At 40.0% G+C, this 24,523-nt stretch overlaps 1 protein-coding gene across 1 annotated transcript; it reads left to right on the top strand.

Annotated features, from left to right (window-relative positions):
• The first annotated feature begins 3,083 nt into the window (after positions 1–3,083).
• On the top strand, positions 3,084–23,958 carry LOC129754698 (succinyl-CoA:3-ketoacid coenzyme A transferase 1, mitochondrial). The gene is made up of 6 exons (XM_055750903.1): positions 3,084–3,209; positions 3,312–3,405; positions 3,537–3,871; positions 5,796–5,988; positions 22,343–23,313; positions 23,383–23,958. Exons 3-6 carry the CDS (start codon positions 3,797–3,799, stop codon positions 23,695–23,697), a joined length of 1,554 nt encoding a protein of 517 aa, XP_055606878.1. The 5' UTR covers positions 3,084–3,209; positions 3,312–3,405; positions 3,537–3,796; the 3' UTR covers positions 23,698–23,958.
• Positions 23,959–24,523: the final 565 nt, after the last annotated feature.

Below are 24,523 nucleotides of genomic sequence, written 5' to 3'. Positions count from 1 at the left end.
CATCCTTTTTAATGACATTGAACTTTAAAAATCTAAATTCTTTGCAGGATCCGTATTTTCTTCGGAATTTATCGTCCCGTCCTTCCTCGCCAAGGATAAATGGATTGATGCTCTTTTTCGTATGCAGAACAACGAAATGCTGCAAAAAAAAAAAATTCAAAAACCCCTCATCCGGGTGGAACAGCACCGGGAAGCACCATTTTTCAATCACCTGCTTATGTTTACCGGATGATGATAAGTGTCTTTATGTGGCCAACCAGCAATGGTATCGTCGTACGATTGGATCTTAGAAAAAGCAAAAGTGTCCACCGATTAATGGCAATTTCCTGTCATTTGAAATATCTGGTAGTGTCGGATGGTATAGCAACGGAACCAAAGTTTTGAACGGAACCACTGGAACCCGCGAACACACTGAGTGGCCCTTCGGAATCGATCACTGGAGTTGTTTTTCAGAAGAATACCCATTAGTTGTATTCCTGCAGCGAATTTCGGAATCACTGTAAGTTAGATTTGCTTCCAAAAAACATTTAGATTAATAGAGATTTTTAAATTTTAGGCTATGGTCACGACGGTCACAGCAATCGATGTACTTTTGAGGGAACGTGCTCCACATCTGGAAATTACTTGAAGAAACGCAGCTCGTTTGCAACTGTCTCCCGACAACGGATAGCATCCGAGTGCGTTCAATTGACTGGCGAAGAGGACTTCCTTACCTGTGGAACCGATGGGCCCCTGTCATTGTAGAGTTCCGATAAAAAGAGGCCCCTGTACACGGTTGGATTGGCTGGCCACATCCGCCAGTAAAACCATTCGAAAATGTAAAAAAAGCCATTCCGAAAAGTTCTATCGGAGCAGAATCGGCAAACAAAGTTTTGCTAGGAAATCTCATTGTAGATTACCGGAAAGCGGAGCGGGACCAGAGGAACCAGAGTAAACATGCATGTTAAACAAACAAGAAATACAATATAAAAAAAATGAAAACTCGTATTTTCTGAATTTTTATGTACAATTTTGAAAATTTCCACATTTGCAATTCTGCTTTCCGAATTACGGTTCAAAAATAACCATTTTCCTACTTCTTGGGTGCTGTCTCTTACGATTGAAAAATAACCATATTTGAACTTCTCCCCTAGAAGTCATTTTATGACTTCTCATGGAGAACTCATAAAATGACATTTCCCGGGAAAAGGTCAAAAATGGTTATTTTTGAATCGTAAATGGTTTAATCATTTCTAGCGTGTAGGGTTTGTGTACTATTGGAACTGCATTTTCTCTCATCTGGATGTCTACCACGATATCATTAATCGGCTGGGAGAGATCGTCATCAAAAGCTTTGCTATACTTCCTAATAAGTTTGTCAACTGTGCTTTTCACCCATAGCTCTCTTGAGCTCCTATTCTCAATACTATTGAGAGAGAATAGGTCTCTCCAGTGCGGCCAAATAATACTTAACCAATCCCTACCTAGAAGAGGTGTAAATGGCTTGGTGGAATCTATAATTACTAGCGGTAAGTCGATGATTTTGTTTTTTAATTTTACCTGTACTATAATTTTCCCCAAAACCGAAACTTTTCCCCCTGAAATAACGAAAAAATGTTTGTTCAATGGAAGAATTTTGGATTGGTTAAATTTTTCTCTATGTGTTTCTTTAGAACAAATGGACGCGCATGCGCCCGTATCGCACTCCATCAACAGATTTTGCTTATCAACAATCAATTCCACGAAAACTGGCGCAATATTATTTTGTGACTCACCTATTAAGACATTATTAACCAAATTATTTTCCTCAACTTGAAGCTCTGGCTCATCTGCCGATAGTTCCTCATAAGAATCCTCGGCTTCCAGATTCGAACGCAGTTCTTCCATAGCCGACGTTAGCTGGTTGATCCGCTCTTGCAAAAAAAACTCTCCTGTCCGAACGCCCTCTGGGTGGTTTGCTGGTACGTGGTTTCTTCGCCTTTGGATACGGACAATTGTACGAAATGTGGCCCTTTCCGTAGCAGTTGTAGCACACCATTTGACTAGCATTGCCGTCTCTGTCATGCCCACGGTGAGTGTTGACGTCGCTCTGTCGATTGGAGTTACTCAATTTGCTCGGTCGTAGAAAGCTTCCAGGATGGGTGGCGAAAGCTCGACTTGGCCCAACGTAGTGGACGGTGTCGATCTCCGATCGTGCCATTTTCCGCGCCTCCGCTGCCGCCACTTCTAATGTCTTTGCTTTTTCCAGCAACTGAGAGAGATCTAAATCCACGCTACTCTCTTTAATCATTGCTTCACGGGTTCTATCATTCCTGATACCCGCCACAAACACCGTTTGCACCAGCGTTGCCTCCGTCTCTGTACTCACTGCACAATGTTCTATTATATTCTGAAGTTCGATCGCGTAGTCGTCTAGCGATTCACCTTCTTCTTGTTTGCGGGTAATAACTTTATACCTTTCTGCAAACACGTTTTTTTCACCTCATGCAACTGCTTGAACTTGGACACTATTTCCCCGTAACTTTTCGTAACGATTCTAGCTGGCTTGAAACTACCAATAATTCTATCTGCCGTTTCTTGACCGATACTGGTAATGAATTCAAGGGCTTTTTCATCGTCCGGAGTTTTGTTGAGGGCAAAATATATTTCCACAGTTTGCAAATATGAGTTGACGTTCAGTCCTGGGACAAAAACCGGAAATTTTCCCTTCACTCGAGTCTCGGAAACCAACGTTGGCTTAACTTCACTTCTACCATCGTTTTCCGAGCTATTCGGCATTTTCCTGTGTTCCGAACCGCTTATATCCTCGTCGCCAGTGTGTTATGTCCCTAACCCTGGACAATGTGCTCTAGACCTTATTCGGGCTCACGGAGTAGCGGATAGTAGTGAAACACGTCTTGTTCTTTTGACTTCAGAATTCAACTGCCTTTATTTATCAAGTTCGAGAAGAGGTAAAGTTTAGTTAAAGATCAAGCTTTCAGTGTTCTGTAAAATAGTTTTAATTCGCTCTCACAATTTTGAGCTAGTGGTTAACTTTTGAATCAGTCTAATTGATTCGCTAACTTATAATCTTTATACATTTCAACATGTTAATTATTCTGGCAACGCTTCCCTCGAATGTCAAAGGAAAAAAAACACGACGCTGCCCCAGCATCTGTTTTCGGTTTGTTTTGGGTGATCTCATCGAGTTACTAGCGCCAAATCAAGTTTTTTGATAGGATTTACAATAGGTATTTCAAATTTTATTGAATTTGTAGTTAGTTTCTAGCCCTACAAACGACTTGCAGTAGGTAACTATTAAATTTTTGTCTTATTTCTGTTCTCTCTTTCAGGTCCAATCTCAGCCGAAACGACCAACGACGCACGTGAGAATTAGGGGATAAACACAAACGAGCCGTCGTGTCGTGATTCTTCGACCGTGTGTAGGTGAGTTTTTCTGCTTTGCGCACGCTTATCTCCTCGCCTAGCAGCTCCATCCACGTTCCCCCACATGGGTGGCGACCAAACCCAAGCAAGAAGCCCCTAACGTTTGTTTGTTACTCACACATTTCCCACAGGAACCTAGCTGCTAACACACATTACGTGGCTGGCTGGTAATATTTTCGTTCTGACTTGGATCACCCAACATCATCATTCCCGTAAAGGTACCAGTAAATCAGCCGACACATTCGGTTAGTAGTCAGTCGGTGTTTCGGTTGCGCAGAACGCATTAGCTCTGTACGCGCGTGGTAAAACGTAGTGTGTTGCTGCTTCCGGTATTTGTGACTGTCTAGTTTTTTGGGATCCCAGCTTGTGTAGGGGAAAAGGAGCCATCAGGATGAGTCTTTCCCTGTGTGCCAGTAAGGTTTCCACGGCCTTCCGGATTAACCAGAGAACCTTTGAAATCAGTAAGGTGAGTAATGAGGGGGAAAATCAGCGAGGGTCCTGACGTAACCAAGTGGGACCATTTTTTTTCGGGGCTGGTATCAGATAGCTAGAGTACAATGTTAAAAACTATCACATCGAATGATGTTAGTTTATTGTTGAGCATAATTGAGTTGATTGAATTATTTATGTAGGAACTTAAACTACACCAGATTCAATTTAGCGAGAAGTCTCGTAAACGACAATTTGCGTGCGTTTCAATTGGAGCTTTTTTTACGCAACAGGATTTTTTTTTCGGTGGAATATAATTCGGCGCTCGCATACGACTTGAAATGGCTTATGCTAATACCAACTTCACTTGGTTATTTGAATCGATTGTTGCCTTATTATGACGTTGGCAACTTTTACCATTCTCTTCGAGCAGCAATCGCTAACCAGGCGTTAATTTATTCCTTTTTTTTTCAAACGAAAACCAGATTTGGGAGCAGGAAATTTTGTTTTGTTTGGACTACAGTCTGTGGCAGAGAATGCGTTTAGGATTTTCGTTGGCTTTTTTATTTAAAAAAAAACCTTTTTTTTTAATAATTTCAATTTTGATAAAAAATTTCGTAAAAATCATACCAATTACCAGAGCCATCACCACTCGTGACGCAGGCTATCTCCGAAATATTTTTCGGCAAGGTCAAGTGTGAACGTTGAACGCAGTTTTACGAAATGCTAACGTGTGACTGGCTTCTACCACACACACCTACCTTCACGCTAAAATTCATGCGGGTGTGTAAAATGGCCTGTTACCATCGACCAGCCAGGTTTATTTAGCCGGTTTGTTTGATTTATTTTTACGTTTCCACTACTGGCGGCGAGTATGTTTGAAATAGATGTTAGTCCAATAATACAGTTCAGAACGATGACGTGAATTTCACACCACTTACCGTTAGGTAAATAGGTAAAATATTGAACGAATCTTACTGCAGTTGTCAGTCAAATTTCTTAGTTTTGTCCTGTTTTTGTGGAAAGGGTTTTTACAAAATAAACATCGTTAAACCCTGATCTTATCATCACCTATAACAGTGCCGGTGTGTTTGTGAAATTTGAGATGGTGCACTGGCCTTCAACTTCCTAATACACATTTGCCGAGGGCGTTTGGCATTTGTTTTAGATGGGAACCCTCTGGATACTTCCAGTTTTGGGTGCGGTTACTTACGAGACCTTTTTTTTCGAAAGGATTTAAGTTTAGCTTATCTGTTTTTTATTTCTTGCAAACTTTAGTTTTAAACCGCCAGGTCGAAGTTGCGAAATTTATAAGCTAAATTTTTGAAAATTCTTGTTATTGACTTATTATTTTTTGTTAATTTAAAACTTAACGAATATTTCAAAATTCATCAAATAACTGGAAACATGCCGTTTATCCTGTTACAAATTACTAACTGTACAGCTTCGTCTACGAGGAACTAACGTAGGTACTTATCCTAAAAAAAGTTCTCTTAAACATCGAAGATGAATCCCTTAATACCTACCATGTGAGTGGCGAAATTGTAACAGCGCTCAAGTAAACTTGTTTGAACATCTGCCCGCTGGCCGTGCCAAGCCCCCACACATTCGGTCACACAAATACATGGCCGTGGATTTAACGACGTAAACAAAAACAGTCGCTTACTTACTACGGATTGAATTAAATCAGCATGCGAGCAAGCCTAATCAATTGGTACGGGCAAAATGTGGAGGCAGTCCTACTGCTGCAGTTGTTGTCACTTGACAACCGATGGGCATTAAACTGCGGTGATGAAGCTGGCCATGAATTTGAATAAATTCCTTTGCTAGGTTATTTAGTAATATGGAAATTTGCTTATTGAGACAGCTTTTTTTCTCATTATTAGGACTATTATACCTTCTTAAAAAAGATACATATTTAAAAAACGAGAAAAAAATTACAATTTTTACAATGATTACAGATCATCTCCTGCCGTTACTCGACCAAAAAACGGTCCAAGATCTACTGCTCGCCGGAGGAGGCGATCGCCGACATTCCCGACGGATCCAAGCTGCTGGTCGGTGGATTCGGGCTGTGCGGTGTGCCGGAAAATCTGATCAACGCCTGCGTCAAGAAGGGCCTGAAGGATCTGACCGTGGTGTCCAACAATGCCGGTAAGTTTTGCGATCCCGTTTAATAATGACTCGCAGATTATTATCTTTTGGCTTGGCTAATAATTGACCTTTCGGCTTGATTAACAAAATCTATTTAACTTATTTGAATTTAATCTCACATTCGATTTTGTTTTGGACTTGAGAATTTTATAATTTCCTGTTTCATTTAAAGAACTGTATCAAATTTCTTACAGCTAATACACTATTATTAGCTGAGCCCATTTTATTTATTTTTTATTAAACTTCTAATACGTAGCTGGTTTTAGTTCAACATTTTCCCCCGCATATTTCGGCTATACTCAAAAACTACGTTTATTCTAAACAAAATTCAGGTTTTAAAATTTCAATATGAAAGAAAGAATATAGATGTACTAATCTACTAAAATTGTTTGGGTTAGTGTTTGCCAAATTAGCTGGGTACCAAAATGTGTAACACCATATTCACCAAAATCGAACGCCCCCTAACTTCGGAAGCTAGGGTCAAATTTAAATAAGGTTTAATTTAGTTAAATACGATTTTTACAGGTGGTGGTACGTTGATTTGCGTTGAAACAATTGGCATCGACGAATCGGCTATTGGATCAAACAAAAAGCTATCAAATTTTTATTTCTATTCGCTAATCATTGTTATCACGTTTGCATTGCTTCGCCTTTCATTGTGGTGTTCGCGTTGTGTTGAAACTATAATTAACTAGGTGACCCGATGTGCTTAGCTACACCTTCCAAAAACTATTCAAATTTGTGAAAATTATTTAAAGGAAACTGGGCAATTTGGTTTTTTTTGTGTGTCACGAATACCGTAGGAGAAAAAGTCACGTATTGAAAAAGTCGTATAATTTTCAGGAAAAAAGTGGGAAAAATGTAGGTATAGCTAGCGGGTCAGTTTCCAAATCTAGTAAACATGCAGATGTGTTAAAGTCAGCTTTTAAGTTTGAAATCGAAAACAACTTCTTTGCTTCATGGCTTTTTTCTCACACGGTAGAACTTTTCGGCCCATAGTGACTTTCTATTGTCCCGTCAAAATTTTTCAAACCGTATGTTGCGCATTAGTGTACATCAGAAAACTATGTTTTATACATTTTTCTCAGGCTCCTTTTTTCTAGATTGAATCAAGTAGGTAACATAATTCATGAGTAAAATATGAATACATTGAGCTCAATTTCGGATTGATCCAGTTTCTGTTTTTCTTTCCTGTTCTTTTCATTCTGATTTCCTGTCATTTTATAGTTTTTATTAACTTTTACGAAAGAAGCCACTCGATTTGGATGCACCTACAACAGGGTGACAATAAAGTTCCCGTTTTTAAAAAAAGGTTGACTCCAAAAGCGTTATCCTGCTCACTAAATTATAAAATCGAACCACCTGAAGAACTAGTGACATTCTATGGAACAACATAACAAATCATATTTTTTTTTAGATTGACTTGAACTTGCCTTGCCTTCCCCGACCTCAATACATTCCTTCAGTAAGTTGCGAATGCCTCCAGCGATGCTCGTTGTCAATGTCGTTCCAGACCTATGTCAGTGCCTATTTTGGGTCTTCAGTACCTCATCTTGAAGCTGTGAGTTTTTCCTACAAGATATTTTACACTGAGTGGTCCTTTAGGTATAGGCCTGTGTAAGATGCCGGTTCGAATAAATTATAGACTTAGAGGATTTTCGAAAAAATATTCGTCTTGCTGGATTTTAAAGGCGCTCCGGGCTTCTTATCCCACTCCCCCTCCCACGCTACTTTCGAAACCGAACAAGTCAATGGTCTCAAGGCTAGAAATTGAATATTCGACTCTTCGCAACGGTGTTTCCAACCAATATATTTTTTCAATATCGAACGCAACGTGGAACAAGATCCTTCGACATTCTGGAAATAGTACATCAATAGCCACCGCCTTACAAACTGTATCCCATCGTCTGTGACGCTTTAAGGGAGAGTTAGCCGACTTTTTTCCCGACTGTTTTAAGCAGCGTGTATAGCTTAGTCACTCCTGATTGTACCAATGTGCCCAAATGCACTAGCTATGAAATCAGTCTACCGCAACCCGTTTTTACTGAACAAGAATCCCTCGAAAGGATCTGTGTCATCACTTGTTCTAAAAATAGCTGCTTCGCTTGTCACACATTCTGCACACATTCTGCAACAGGTAAAAACTGCAAGAGCATTCGATATATCTCACAGAATCGTAAGAGGAAAACTTGATCGATATGGATTTCACGAGTGGGCAACTAAATTGCTGTAGTCGTAACTTCTGAATCGTCAAGGCTTTATAAACATTAGTGGAAATCACTGCTACATATGTGCGACATGCCGTCTGGCGTTCCGTAGGGTAGTCATCTTGGACCGCTTATATTCGTGATTTTTATTAACGACCTGGTAACACTCCTTCAGTCGCCGAAACTGCTGTCCGCAGATGATCTTAAAATCTACTGGAGCATTGATTCAATATTGGATTGTGTTGCGCTTCAGGAGGACATCTACCGATTAGAAGTATGGTGCGGATTACTTGGTATGAAAGTTAACCCCGAAAAATATAAGTGTATAAGCTTTTTTAGAACCTGAGCCTCTGTTGTCTACGACTATGGTTATACTGGCACCTCTCTCGAAAGAGTAACCTTTATTAAAAACCTCGGAATAACGTTTGACCAAAAGCTCTCATTTGTTCAATACACCGCGACCACCGCAGCCAAAGCTTTGCTTTGCTCGGCTTCCTGCGTCCGTTAGAATACAATCAGCTTTGAGGACCCATATGCTCTGAAAACAGTTTTCTGCTCATTGGTACGCAGTGTTCTGGAATATGCGGTACCAGTCCGCTACGCACTGCGTCGATTGCCATGGCAAGATCCCGTACGGTTACTACCCTATTCTGTGAGGTGTGCCCTGCTATCAATGACGTCTTTGAGCCAAAGAAGAACTTTTCTACAGCGCACCCTCGTCTACGATGCTTCAGAGAATTAACTTATATGTTCCAGTACGCCGACTGCGTAATCAAACCATGTTTTGACTGCCAAAAAGCAGGATAGTCTTTAGAGCGAATCACCCCCTCTTTCGATGTTGTGAAGTTTTCAATGCTGTTTCGCACTTGTTTGACTATCATGTTACTAAATGTAAGTTTAAATGTGTGTAGTGAATTCCATTTATACTTTCCACCAAAACTAAAACTCTACTCTGTCATCCGTTCGATTCAAAAGACGTTACCAGAATGACGTTCAATTTGCTGATCGTTTGTTTCTCGATCCAATGAAAGAGAGAATTTTTCCCTCTCTTTCTTTCAAAAGCGTAAACTTATCGTGAACTAAAATAGGTCTGCACAAGAGTCTTATATCTTTAACCTTTTTTAACTATGATTAAGAATCACAATTATTTCGTTCATGTCATTGTATCTTAATATCCTCTACATTACCCTTCGCCTGTACTCTTTATAATTAAAAACTAAATTGGGCTAAATAATCCGAATGGTGTTTGCTTTGTATGGCTAGATTTGAACAGATCAATTTTTGGATCCCCTTTACCGAGTCATAAATTATTTGATGACAGATTATACTGTTCGATTTCTCTGAATCATATGGAAATTTCAGTTTTTTTTTATCATAGAGCATAGATTAGATTTCGTTCATGTCATTGTATCTTAATATCCTCTACAATGTGCAATCCGTGACTTCACCTAACTTAATTGCTATGTATTTAAAAAGCAATTTCTGTGGGTTTGTTTGTTTGTTTGTCCTCTATAGGCTAAGCCGTTTTAAGAACTAGAGAGCTGAAATTTGGCATGGATGCTCATTAGGACTAGGAATGATGAAAAATGTTTTCAGAATTTTGGTTGACCCATACAAGGTCGTCCATACAAGACAAATATTGTTTTCGCGTTTTTCACGTTATTTTTCGTCGGATCGTGATGAAAATTTGCACATGGGGGTTTTGAGAGATGGGAAATCGATTTCAGGTATTGAATTACGGGTCGAGGGTCGGCAAAAGGGGTCGTCCATACAACACACATACTGTTTATGCCATATTTACGTCATTATGCATAGGATTGAGTTGAAAATTGGTACACGGGCGTTTTGAAAGACGGGCTATCGATTTCAGGTATCAAATTGTGTGTAAGGGGCTGGTTTAAGGGCTCGTGCATACTACATAAATACTGTTTTAGTTATATTGACGTCATTATACATCGGAATGAGACGGAAATTGGCACATGGAAGTTTTCAGGAATGAACAATCGATTTCAAGTGTCAAATTTTGTATAAGGGGTCAGCAAAAAGGGCGTCTATATTAACAGTTCAGTGTTTTTGGCCTTATTAAACATGGGATTGAGATGAAAATGAGGTTTTAGGGAATAAGAAATTGATGTCAGGTTTTCAAATTTTAGATCAGGGGTCGGCCAAAGGGGTCTTTTCTCTGTTTAAGTGATATTGTCGTTATTATGTACCAGATGGAAATGAAATTTGTGCATGGAAGTTTCAAGGGGTGAGAAATTGATTTCATACATTTAATTTGAGATTAAGATTGGAAAAGGGTCGTCCATATTGATTGTTCATTGTTTTCGCGATATTGTCGTTATTATGCATCGGGTTGAGATGAAACTATGTACATAAGGGTTTTGAGAGACAAGCAATTCATTTCGGGTATGAAATTTGGAGTCACCGGTCGGCGAAAGGGGTCGTCCATATTTACTTTTCTCTGTTTTTTTTTTAATATTTATGTTGAAATGCATTTCAATGAAGATAGACACAAATAGACGAGCAATCGTTTTTGGGTATCAAGTTTTGTGTAAGAGTTGACATAGAATCGATTGGAAAAGTTATGCACAGGGATGTAGTGATGAAATCAGTATGATGTTATGTGTTGAAATATGATTATTGTACAACGAAAAGGTAAAATTCTTTTGAGCCATCCGCCGTTTTTTTAAATTGTCATGAAAATTAAACGGGTCATCGTGCTTATTGAATAACGGGATTCTAAAAGAAACTGTTATGAGTTTATGAATTTTGGTGCTTACCTTATCAATGAGGATTATCTCAAAGCGAAGGTATTTTTCTTCAATATTAGGAATATTTAGATTGGATGAAAACAATAATATCTAATCTGATCACATTTTACATTTTTAGCGAAACGAAGTTCGTACGGGATCAGCTAGTTTCATTATAAGATAATCTTAAACAATCAGTCTGTATGACAATAGTCAATGACTTCAGAAATAAATAAATAAATGAATAAATTTTCCATGAAAAACTCGGAAAAATATCTTTTGGATTTTTTTCTATTACAATTCTGGCTCTTATGAGTAATTGGTGGCAGTGAAGTAGATCAGTTGTCAAAATCTTAGCCTCGCTGAAGAAATCGCTGTAAAGAGTTTAGTAGCAAGCATCATCGAATAAATGTTCCACTTCCACTTGTATTTTTTATCGATTTAACCTGACAGCCAAGATTCACTAGAATGTTGCAAGTTTTTTGGTTGACTAGATTTGATTTTATATAAAAAAGTTGGGAGTATTTTGGGTCGGTTTTTGAAATTCTACATGAGGAATTTGGCTGCCCCCCCGAATATATATGATTTAAGAACCAAACCATCTATCATCTCATCCGCATCTGATATGTATTGCATTGGCTACAATTATGCAATTTGAGATATTTTAAACAAGCTCAGACCGTCGTAAAAACGGTCATAACATGCCTGTTGGTAGGTGGAAAAAGTGAATATTTTAAAAGGTTGGCCTTTTGTTTTTAGGAGCCCCTCGAAATTTAATACTATCGCGATAACCCCAATATTTGATATTCATAAATACTGCAAAACGTCTCTACTGTTGCTGCTGCTGCAGCTTCTGTTACCTATACATCACATCGTTACAAAAAATGGAAATAAAAAAAAGAAAATTCGAAAGTCAAATTTGTGTGTGTCCTTCTCCACGAAAAAACGCTAGAGCTGTATGGTGGTTCCACCTTCTTCAGGTTTCAAAATTGATACCGTCTGTGCTGTAAAATGATAACAGCGTCTTTTTTTTTGTTGTTTCTACCCAAATAAAATTGTTGCGGATTCGTGGCTGGCCGGTCGTCTGATCCCGAAAAACTGGTTCGAGCCAGAAATTTGAATAAACTTGACTCTCAAATAATGACCATACCAGACGCAGGTCAACAGACAATTTGAACAAGCTTGCAAAAGAACTGATGTGTAATAATCGCTTCTAGCTGTTATTTATTACCGATGAAATATTCTACTTTTTTCGTGGTTGTCCTTCAATATAAAGTAATCAGGTGATGTTCAAAAAAGGTAGATTTAATATTACTCACTCGGATGAGATAAAAAGGACTCATAATACATTTTGGATCCTTGAAAACATCATTCAGATCTTTGACCTTCAATAATCTAGGTCAAAACATTCGAAAAATCGTGTTCGCTAGCTGTTACAATTAGATTAAATTGTGCGTTAGTTGCTGAAAAATGGTTATCAGATAAGACCATTCGTTTGAAAAATACATAGAAATATATTTTTTATGTAAACGAAGTATCACGTTTGTTTTGACTGGGATCACTGGAAAAGAAGGGAGCGCGATGTCTTAACTTTGTATTTACTTTCGCTTTCACAAATTCTTGCCGCAGCATCAGCAGATAGCTCATCACGTCATTATGTAAGGCAGCACGAAATCGCAAATTTCGGCTAGTCTATTGCCAGGGTGAATTATTATACGTTACGTGCTAATTACACAGAGTTTCCCCAAGTGCATCCGACTCGTTCCCGTTATCAGCGACGCTTGATAACAGAGCACACGCGTTTGAGTTTTGCATTTCATTTGTACTGGTATATCGTTTAATCCATCGTTGGTCCGAAGCTGACAGTTTCTATCAGCTGATTGTGAGAACGTTTGACTCTAAAGTAATTTGGGATTTAGGGGTACGCGTAGCGATTAAGATAGGACAGAGATTCGAACTGATTAAAAGATAGGTACGGGCCCCTTTCAGGTTCATGTGCTATAGCTGTCTTCGTTGTCTAGGTCGGCGGACCTTTTTCAAGGAACCTCTCGCCTAATTCATGTACATACCTATATGAAGTGATCATTTCACATTTTTGGTTACTAAGATGTTACATTGCAGAACATCAATCTAGCGGAACTAAATTTATAGCGCCCAAAAATGGAAAATACGCTTTGGGGTCTTTAGCACATTGTTCAGTTTTACAAGGCGCGTATTTCGATATAAAATTTAAAGTCGAGGGACCGATAGTGAGATAAAAAAAAATGTTAAGCATTTTAAGGCTTTAATTACTTGAACAAAGTTATTTATCTTCACAAAACACACTACTTTCCTGACAAAAGCGACATTATAGAATTTCATCCTGAAGTACGATCAAATTTAAAAAAAACTTTACTTAATGATCCCGCGTCGATCTTCCGGTGCATAAGGCCGTGGTAAAAGACCTCCACTGTTGACGATCCGGAGCCAGCGTCTTCACCTGGCCACAGTCAAGATTCTCGTCGACAGTTCGGATTTCAGCAGCTAGGCTTCGCCGCTACGAGTTTCTGGGTCTGCCTCTTGTTCGATGTCCTTCTGGATTCCATTCAAGCGCCTCTGCAAATCTCGTTTTCGTCTTTTCGTAGTGTGTGCCCGATCCATCTCCACTTACGTTCCCGAATCTCGAATTTGACACCGGCGACGACCTTTGATGACACCGGCGATGTAGTTCCTCATTCGAGATCCAGTTGCCAGGCTACCAAGCGCGTCTTCGCGTCGTCACCGCATATGTGCACCAAGTTTCGCACCCGTACAGCAATACGGATTTGACGTTTGAGTTGAAGATTCGGATTTTCATTCGTAGAGAGATCTGGCGTGACCGCCAGATGTTTCAGAAACTCGCAAATGCAAAACGGGCCTTTCTGATCCGGGTTTCGATGTCTTTCCTGGTACCACCATCAGGCATTGGGGCTTATTCTGCGAGGCGAGTGACGTGAAGTGACTTGGTTTTTCAGAGTCACCGTATTCTAGCAGGCGAATGCCGTGACTTCAATGAACTTTAGGTGACTTGAATGAACTTTCTTTAACTGTCACCGTATTCTCAGAGGCGAATGGCGTGACTCGAGTCGGTGGCAAGTGACTTTTGGAGTCGTTACCTATTCAGTAAGTGACTTGAAGAAAAAAATCTGAAAAGTTAAACATAACAGTCCAAAATTTCTTCAAATATGTGTAATAGGGTAGCTTCAAACATTCTTATATGTTTTTTTCATTGACCAGGTTGATAAACTAAAGATTTTAATTCTTTATTGTTTAATTGCATCATCCATATATCTAATTTTAAGAACTCAAATCAAGTTTTTGAAAAAAAAATATTGTTACTTTAGTCTAAGGCTTAAAAAAATTGAAAAAAATATTCTAAACTTTCAAATTGAAATTTTAACAAAAATTGAAATCAGGTATTAAAATGTTATGGAGAATTTTGAGTAAAATTCTAAGAATATGGATGAGTTACAAAACACAAATTAAATTTCACATTCAAATTCTAGATCAACATCTTATTTGTAACTGTAATCTCCAGTATTGTATTTGAAACTGGATAATATTCTTGAGAATTTGAACCTGAGCTCTTGAGTTAAAATTGGAGCTTTAAAATCTGGAACTGACTCTGGGAATCTTGATTAGTTCTTGATAAATCTTTAGTTTCATTCAGAATCATGTCATCAAAAAAACCAAAAGTTTTCTAATGATTTTCGTTTATTTTCTTTGCAAGAGAATACAACACTTTTCGTTCTTGATATAATTAAGCAGAGTTTTTTCAAATATTCCGTAGTTGCTGTTAATTGCCTAGAATTCTGTCAATCATGGGTCGGCTTTTCGTTATCTTGGGAACGGAAAAAAACTTGTATTTCGTTGGGACTTTCAATATTTTAGGCCGCTTTTTCGCCTGATTGATGATCTTTTCCACTCAACGGTTTGAAAGGGAAGTGAAAGTAGGAGGCAGTTCTGTAAATAAAAGATGATTTTTATTTTCAAATTTAATTGTATTGAAAGTAAAGTTTTACTTACGGGCTAAGCGCTTTTCGGAATAAGTACGTCAGCAGTCCAAGGCCGTTCAGCACCTGGTCACACAGTTTAAAAGCCATCTGTGTCATTTTTATTCTTTGCTGAATAATTATTTGTTGCGGAGGACAGTCGCCAACGACTTCAGATATCCGGATTGAACTTCCAGGAACCGATAACTTTCGATGTGCGCTGAAGGCAATCAATATTTTTCGGCCGCGAACTTTTTGTTTCGGTTTCAGTTTTTGACAGTTCGCGAGGTTCAATCTGTTCATCGTGAATGAATTCTGCAGCAAAAGCCAACGCTGTGCAAAGGCAGGTGATGAACAAATTTCCTTGCAATTTTGGCATTCACCAAAACGAAGTGAAATGTAGATTTTTCGTTGATAAAGACAAAATATTCTACAGCTGAAGTTAGGCGGAATACCCAAAAATGATTTACCGCACTGAGCGAAACCTATTTTTCTTTAAAATTTTAAACTTATTGTACAAAGTTGTTGGTCAATTAGATTTGTTTTGGGTCACCTGAGTATGTACGCTCATTGGACCAAATTTATTTCTGATGAATTCCGACGAACGGTCAATCCATAAGGTGAACATGATTTCTCAGGTATAACATTTTGTTTTTGGGCTATGTATAAGTAGTTCTAAAAGTTAAGCGAGTTATTATATCACTGTTATTTAAAAACTTTTAATAAAAAGAAAATAAAATTATCATCCAACGTGTTTTGTTTTATGGTTTTAAGGGAAGTTTATTGATTTCAGTCACACGCAAACAACGAACATTTAAGTGACTATTGATTAGGTAGAAAGAATTTTGAGTTCCTTCTTTTGTCACTCGGAGTGTATCTATAATTCACAAAATGAGCAATTCGCTATACAGGAAGCCACCACCGACCCGAAAGGGAAATCTGTTCTCGAGAGCGATCCTACGAAATCCTCATCCCTTTGCTCAAGTCAAACAAAATTTAATCCTTTCTTACTAACACAACACAAGTGAAGTGAATACTCGGCACAACAAAACTTTACGAGTAATTAGACTCAATAAAACTATTTCTAATTAAAAAAAAGAGCAATTTTGAATATAAATTTTCTCAAATTTAACTTCAAACAGCAACTGTCAAAGTGTTTTCATGCATAATTTTTGAACAATTTTGGGATTCGTTAAATATATAAAAAGCAAAGTTTGTAAAATAACACAATTTTCAAATGTTTGATAACAATAAAGGTTAAGATGCCTTTTTGATATTTGAAACATCATATTTAAGAAAAGCAATACTGAAAATGCTATATATGTTTGTTTTATAGTACTTTAAAAAAATAATCTTCAATATTAAACTTATCTTAAAAACTCATCTTGAAAAATAATTGTTATCTTCAAATTCAAAAGTCCGAAAGACTTTGATCTTGGTCTGAACTTTTGATTCTGAATATTAATAAACAATATGAATTTTGAAATCTGAATCTGAAAAATATTTATTTCAATTTCAAATCAGTATTAAATGTAAAACTGTATTTGATCTTTTTATTTGAAATTCTCTATAGCTATTTAACCTTTTTATGTGTACAAAAATACAAATTCCAATTCTCAACCAGAACTGGAACGAAAGACAATTTTAATTTTGCTTAGGAATTTACAGCATGTTAGAAGAAGATTGAAATTTATTTGAAATCCTACATCGGGTTTGGTTACATAAAAATTGAATGCATTATTTTTAAATTCTTCATGAATGTGACGTCATCCAAGAAATTGAATATCACACTACCTGCTTTGAATGTTCCTTACATGTTTGACAGTTCGCATGGTGAACCCGATGAAACTGGTTCATTGCCTCTGGAACGTCAAAATGAACATCAAGTCACCGAGGCAATGAACTAGTCACCGTGAGTGAGTCGCCTCTCGGAATACCCCGACTAGAGTCACGTGACTACGACTAATGTGACTCCGAGTCACTTCATTCGCCTCGCAGAATAAGGCCCATTATCTGGCTACCAAGATACTGGAAGCACTCCACTTTCTCAACTTGTTGCCCAGCTACCATGAAACTGGAGGGATTTCCTGTGTTGATATCCATCGACTTAGTCTTTCCGACATTGACTTTGAGACCTGTTGCCTTGGAACTTTCGGTGAGGTCGTCGAGTTTGCTCTGCATATCCGGTTGCGTTTGGGCGAGCAAAACAATATCGTCAGCCAAGTCAAGGTCGTTCAGATGCTCCATTGTTGAAGGATTCCACGGCAATCCTCGGTTCGGTGCACAGTCAATCGATCCAGTCAGAATCTCATCCATTACGATGAGGAAAAGTAGCGGTGATAAGATACATCCTTGTCTCACTTCAGCAGTTACCGGGATTGGTTCGGACAAGACACCGTCGTGCAAGACCTTGCACGAAAATGCCTCGTATTGTGCTTCGATGAGATGGACCAGTTTCTCTGGGACCCCTCGTCGACTTAGAGCCGCCCAGATGTTTTCATGGTTTAGTCGGTCGAATGCTTTTTCGAAATCAACGAAAACCAGCAGAAGAGAGTCCTGGAATTCGTTGATTTGTTCCAGTATGATTCGTAGCGTTGTGATGTGGTCCACACACGATCGTCCGGATCGGAATCCAGCTTGTTGCCGTCGGAGTGTAGCGTCGATTTTCTCCTGGATCCTGTTCAGGATCACTTTTCAGAGTACTTTGAGGGTTGTACAGATCAACGTTATGCCTCGCCAGCTACCGCACTCTGTCAGGTCTCCTTTCTTCGGGACCTTTACGAGGATACCCTGCATCCAGTCGGCCGGGAATGTTGCAGTATCCCAGATGTCAGCGAAAAGACGGTGCAACATTTGTGCTGACAGGGCAGGGTCGGCTTTCAGCATTTCAGCAGGGATGCAATCGTTGGATTTCATGTTTTTGATTGCCGCTTCTATTTCATCCAGCGAGGGCGCTTCCGAGTTGACGCCATTTATGCGACTTACTGTTGGCGCTTCAAGCTGCGGGTTCTGTTGGCCATCGCTATTCGTGACTCGGAAGAGTTGTTCGAAGTGCTCAGTCCATCGTTTGAGCTGATCTGTTCGATCGGTCAATAACTGACCTGCTCGGTTTTTCAGCGGCATTCCTACATTAGTCCTTGCACCACTGAGGCGGCGAGAAATGCCATAAAGTAATCGGATATCTCCATTGGCGGCGGCTCTTTCCCCCTCTTCGGCTAGGGAGTTTATCCAGGCTCTCTTGTCTCGTCTACAAGCTCGTTTAACTGCCTTTTCCAGCTCCGCATATCGTAAGCGGGCGGCTGCTTTGGCTGACCCGGTACATGCCTGCTCAATTCCGGCTTTCGCCTTTCTCCGATCATCGACCATCCTCCAAGTTTCATCCGACATCCATTCACTTCTTCTTCCACAAACTTTACCGAGAGTACAATGACTCGTCGTGATAAAGGTATTCTTGATTCCACACCACTGTTCTTCGACTGTTCCGTCTGTCGGCAGCTGCGAGGCTCGGGATTCTAGCTGTTCAACGTATGCCCTTTTCACCTCTGGATTCTCCAACCGGCGGACGTCGTATCGACACTCGACTTTCTCCTCGCGCCGTTAGACACGCGCAACTCTCAGTCGTATCTCGCCAAGGACGAGGTGATGGTCAGATGCAATGTCTGCGCTTCGCTTGTTGCGGACATCAAGAAGGCTCCTTCTCCATTTTCGGCTGATGCAGATGTGGTCAATTTGATTTTCTGTTCGGCCATCTCGGGATACCCAAGTGACCTTATGTGCTGGTCGATGGGGGAAGAGCGATCCACCGATCACCATGTTGTTGTTGCCACAAAATTCTACAAACAGCTCTCCGTTTTCGCTCATCTGTCCTAGGCCATGGCGCCCCATGATGCGCTCAAGGTCTTGATTGTCGGAGCCAATCTTTGCGTTGAAGTCGCCTAAGTGGATTTGAATGTCACCCTTCGGAATTTTCTCTACCACGCTGTTCAGTTGACTGTAAAACTGCTCTTTCTCCTGCAAATCGGCAACGTCAGTTGGCGCATAACACTGGACCATTGCAAGGTTTCTAACCCGCGTTCTAAATCTGGCTACGATTTTTCTTCCGTTTATCGGTTCCCATCTAATGAGGGCCGCGTAGGCCTGCGGGCTTAACAGAAAACCAACTCCTCGTTCCCGAGTAGCATGTTCTCCTCGTATGCCAGAGTAAAGCAGGACTTGCCCGGACTGTGTCTTGTGTTCTCCAGTGTTAGGCCAACGGACTTCGCTCAGTCCCAGAATTTCAAGCTTGAGGCGGCTAGCCTCTCTAGCAAGTTGTGCCAGTTTGCCTTGTTGGGCAAGGGTTAAAACGTTCCAAGTTCCAATTCGTGTCCGTGTTTTCATGCTAAAAGTCGTCGCCAAAGTTTCAGGTCGGTCATTTCTTTCGGATTCCGCAACAATTTCAAATCGGGAACAGTAGGTTGTTAGCCTAAAGTCCCTATCCCGCGATGGGGCTGCCATCTTGGACTTAGTTGGCGGGAGCGGCATTTCATAAATTCAGCCGCTTGCTGCAAGACAGACGCTGTTTGAGCCGCTCCTGACCTGGAGAACAGACGCGTGCGGCCACCTTCTCAGTCTGCATGCGACCAAAGCATCCACCGGGGTTGGGTACCCGATCTCCGCTTAGGTTACTCGCACCCCAGGCGGCACCGCGGGGAGGTAGAGATAGGAGTTGTGAATAAGAGGTGATATGGGGTCTCGCACATTATCCACCGTTTACCAGCCAAAAAAGGTAATTTTTCTGACTGGTTCATCTAGCTCAGTGGTTTTCAAACTTTTTTTACCCACCGCCCTTTTTTGAAAAAGGGGAGCTCAGTGCTCCCCTGTGCAAATTTTTAGAAAATTTAAAAAAAATGATAACCTGATTAGATATATTTCATGATTTTTCAGATGTTTTGAATTTTATTTACATACTATTTCGTTCGAAAGAAAATGTAAATTTTCTTAAACATGTGAAAAATGACCAAACATAACAACTCAAAAGCATGTTTTCTCGAAATAAGCTTTAATTCACTTATACACTTTTGGATCCAAGGGCCTCATATTGCTTCAAATCTCCAGTAAACACTAAATTCTATGTAAAGTTTTCTGGACAATTCTTTAAACTGTTTTGTTTCTTCATTAGTTTTTGATATAAAATCATATGGATATCCAAAATTTTGATAATTCTATATTCAATATTATTTGCATTATTGAATAAACACTTATTACTGTTAAGATTTTGAAATAACGTAAAAATAGTATTATTTCTTGATATCTTAGTTCGAGTAATGTTGAGCGCTGATGTGGTCTAGTGGATAGGCTGGCGCGAGTCTGGTAACCCAGGCGTGCTGGGCTCGATTCCCGGTACCGGCAAGAAAAACTTTTGGGTTCGAATCCCATAAGTTGCCGACAGGTAAGATGTGTTTCATTGCATTAGATAATCTTATATTTCAGAGGGAATGCATCTGGGGTTAATTTGAAGAGACTATTGCAAGCGGAGTGGATTGCCAACCATTGTAGGTCCCTGAAGGTTGGATGCCTTCTCTCGACGAACCATCGGCCGTGGAAGCCTGAGAAGTAATTCGAAAGCCAAGTCACACAGACATAGGCTGGACCTTGCTATTCAAATTTTCTTTCCAAAAAATCTATCACGGATGACGTTTTTTAACATAGATTTTTTCAACGGTTTTTCTGTTTAGCAGAAATTTCGAGACAATACATCATTTTAAAATTATCAAGCATTGCGATCTAAACTTAATCTTTTTAGTATAACCCAAAATAATCTTACAAAACAAGATAAACATGTAGAGCGCGTACAAGATCTGTGAAAAATTAAAAAAATATTTTAAATACATCTTCAGAAAAAAATTATTGAGATACTGGAACAAAAATTTGCTTGCAGCTTTGTGAAATTATAGATATTTTAGTCTTGAACCTGTAAAGTAATTGATTTGTTTTGCATCTCAATTACTCGTTATTTCAAATCTTCGTTGTTTCGTGATCAGTGAAAATGTGAATTACGATCTCACCGCCCCCCAAATTTCAAATTGAACTCACCGCCCCCCTGGAAGCTCTAATCGCCCCAAGGGGGCGGTAGAGACCACTTTCAAAACCACTGACTAGCTGACTTACAAAAAGGCCTAACTTCATTTATAGAAGGTAGCAAAGCTGTCCACCAATCCAGCTTGAAACTATTCGTTGACAGGTCTCGCCAGTATTTTCCGGAGTTTAACAAGGAGAAAAAAATCAAGAAATGATATCTAGTACTCGAAGAGGCTGACGATCTGTGGAAGCTGCAAATAAATCAATATTTCATTACGAATGACACGATGTATGGTTAAATATATGTACAAAGAAGGCTACATTAAAATTCAACCGTTTTCCCTGCATAGCACTTCAATAGGTTCAACAAAGGTATTACTCTGTTTCGGTTGGACCTGGAATCGTGCCATTACGCAAAAACTTAGGTTGAGTGAAAGAAAGTCAAATATGTTGTTTTTGTGCCGAAGGAGGACATTCGGCTAAATCCGTTGTACCTTCGACTAAATTAAAAATTTTGAATTATTTTAAAGGTAAAGTTTCAGGAAATAGAAAACCTGATCTAAAATAGCCTTGATTTGGAAAAAGGGTGATTCATAGTATACATTACAGATGGCGCGAATTGTGCCCTAAAATAAAAATCAAAAATTCTATACAGGACTACTAGGGTAACGGACTTGTTCTGGACCAGAGGACCAATTTTGGACCACCTTGTCTAGCTTTCTTATAAAACAAATAATCATGAAATTCTTTAGCAAATACTGTTGAAGCCCGGGCATTTAATGTAATGCACTATTTTTTTCATTATAAGTTTCTTTATAAGAGAGCTAGACAAGGTCCAAAATAGGTCCCCTGCTCCAAAATAAGTCCGTTAATCTATAGGATCTACTGAATCGATTTTCTCAAACTCCACACCATTCAATTACTTGAAGTCTCAAAATTTGATGTCATATATGCATACAATGTGCTTATGATATGTAGAATACTTTTTTGTCAAATTTCAGCAGATATCTAAATGTAGAGGTTTTTTGTTGAATGATATTTTTTATGTTAACGTGATTTTCTAATGTACCTACATGGCCTAAAAAAACGGTTAAAATTAATTCAACAAAATGAAGTTTGTGAAATTCGGATCAGGGGTTGACATTTTTAGGACCAACTTTTTTTTAGACTGGGCATTTAAGCGTTAAGGTTTCGGTGAAGGTCGCCTTTATTGCACGTTTTCTTTGCTTTTGTGAAGTCTCCGTAATCATTCAACATGTGCTTTAAATGTATTCTTTTCGAAATCTCTCGAGCAAACTTCAATTAATGTGACTCCCTGGACCCACAGGTATCGACTCATTCGGCCTGGGCCTATTCCTGCAGAAGCGCATGATCAAACGTATGATCGCTTCTTACGTTGGCGAAAATGCCGAATTCGAACGACAGTACCTGAGCGGCGAGTTGGAACTGGAACTGACCCCCCAGGGAACGTTGGCCGAACGTATCCGCGCCGGTGGTGCTGGAGTGCCTGCCTTCTTCACCCCTACTGCCTACGGAACGCTGGTCCATGAGGGAGGAGCACCTATCAAGTACGGAAAGGATGGATCCGTTGAACTTCCCAGCAAACCTCGGCAGATGCAGATGTTCAACGGTAAACCGTATATCATGGAAGAAGCCATCACCGGAGACTTTGCCCTGATCAAGGCGCACGTGGCCGATGAGGCAGGTAATTTGATCTTCAACAAATCCGCTCGCAATTTCAATCCAACGATGTGCAAAGCTGCCAAGACCACAATCGTTGAGGTTGAGGAAATCGTCCCGGTGGGTTCGATCAATCCAGATCACGTCCATATGCCGAGCGTTTTTGTGCACCGAATCATCAAGGGTGCCAGTTTCGAAAAACCGATCGAAAGGTTACGAATTCGGGACACCAAGAAGGCTGGATCTGTTGTCGCCTCAACTCCGGCCGCCAAGCAGCGGGAGCGAATCGTCCGACGAGTTGCTCTCGAATATAAGGACGGAATGCACATCAATCTGGGTATCGGCATTCCGGTACTTTCCTCGAACTATATTAAGGACATCAATGTGTTGCTTCAGTCGGAGAACGGCATTCTGGGATTGGGACCGTTCCCGGAGAAGCATGAAGTCGATCCGGATCTGATCAATGCCGGCAAGGAAAGTGTTACGGTCGTGCCAGGTGCTTCCTACTTCTCTTCCGACGACAGCTTCGCCATGATCCGTGGTGGACACATCGATATTACCGTGCTCGGAGCCATGCAAGTTTCTAAGTTTGGAGATCTGGCGAACTGGATGATTCCCGTTAGTATTGACCTATCTTAGTACTTAAGATACCTATAACTTCTTTTAATTTTCTTCACATTTTCCCAGGGTAAACTGGTAAAGGGTATGGGAGGCGCGATGGACCTGGTGGCAGCTCCCGGAACCAAGTGTATCGTCACGATGGAACACACCGCCAAGGATGGGTCGCACAAAATTCTCAACGAGTGTGGCCTTCCAGTTACGGGTCGCAACTGCGTGGATATGATCATCACCGAGAAGGCCGTCTTCAATGTGGACAAGGAGCGGGGCCTGACGCTGATTGAGATTGCTGACGGCGTTTCGGTCGAGGAAGTGGTCATGAGCACCGGGTGCGACTTCGAGGTGTCACCCGACCTCAAACCGATGGGTCAGGTAGAAGGTTAACAGGGAGTGGTCTCGGCTGCGGGCCTTTCCGTGTAGGGTCGACTCAGGAATGAAAGAAAAAGCAACTTTGCCGCTGCTTTAACTATTCTGCTTTGATTTGTGATTGCCACCACAAATATTATTAGAATTAGATTGAAACCCAAACACTCTATGATGTAAATGTATAAAGCTTTTCTTTGTTATTGATGTAACATTAAACATTGAAACAGCCCCGCCAATATGCAAAGCATATTAGGCGGAGCGCTATTTTATAGATCAGTAGCGTTTGGCTTCATCACTGCATCGACCTCTGCTTTGAAGAATATCCATCCCTGGCTGACCTTCCGGCTTTGGGTGGGTTCGGCGGTCAGTCAAAAGAAACACCACGGGGTTAAAACGGATCTTTTATTCATGATGAGTCATTTGTCACTAAACGGAACGCATAATGCGCAAGCATAAATTTGATGCAAGATTGACATTTATAGTGTCCAGGTGATATTGGACAAATCATTTGTCACCAACTTGCATACCGCTTGGTGTTGAGACAAACAAAAGAAAACGAAAGAAAAAACCGGTAGACCTTCGGTAGCGTGCGTTGCTTCTGCTTTATATGCGTTTGAATATTTCCACCGATCATTTCGATCAGTGGAGGGATTGCAATCAACCGAAAATTTAGTTATGGAAATGTAGAACGCATCTGTGCTATGAATAGCTCAGTGAGATAGGAGAATTGCATCTATCATGACCGCTCGTTAAATTTTGTAGGAAGAAGGTTGGTCATCAATCAACACCTATCAGTTACAGTTGCCGGTGGTTTGAAGATAACAAAATATAAAATATTTATGAA

Source organism: Uranotaenia lowii, chromosome 3 (assembly GCF_029784155.1).
Source record: "Uranotaenia lowii strain MFRU-FL chromosome 3, ASM2978415v1, whole genome shotgun sequence".
Classification (NCBI taxonomy): Eukaryota; Metazoa; Arthropoda; class Insecta; order Diptera; family Culicidae; genus Uranotaenia; species Uranotaenia lowii.
Note: the sequence above shows the minus strand (reverse complement) of the source record. Positions and strands in the feature narration are given on the sequence as shown.

What these genes read in the sequence shown, in the direction of transcription:
- LOC129754698 (XM_055750903.1), top strand. Translation starts at nt 3,797, where the DNA reads ATGAGTCTTTCCCTGTGTGCCAGTAAGGTTTCCACGGCCTTCCGGATT. An exon ending in CGTGGTGTCCAACAATGCCG is followed by an intron (nt 5,989 to 22,342) that starts GTAAGTTTTGCG and finishes CTGGACCCACAG; the next exon opens with GTATCGACTCATTCGGCCTG. An exon ending in TGGCGAACTGGATGATTCCC is followed by an intron (nt 23,314 to 23,382) that starts GTTAGTATTGAC and finishes ACATTTTCCCAG; the next exon opens with GGTAAACTGGTAAAGGGTAT.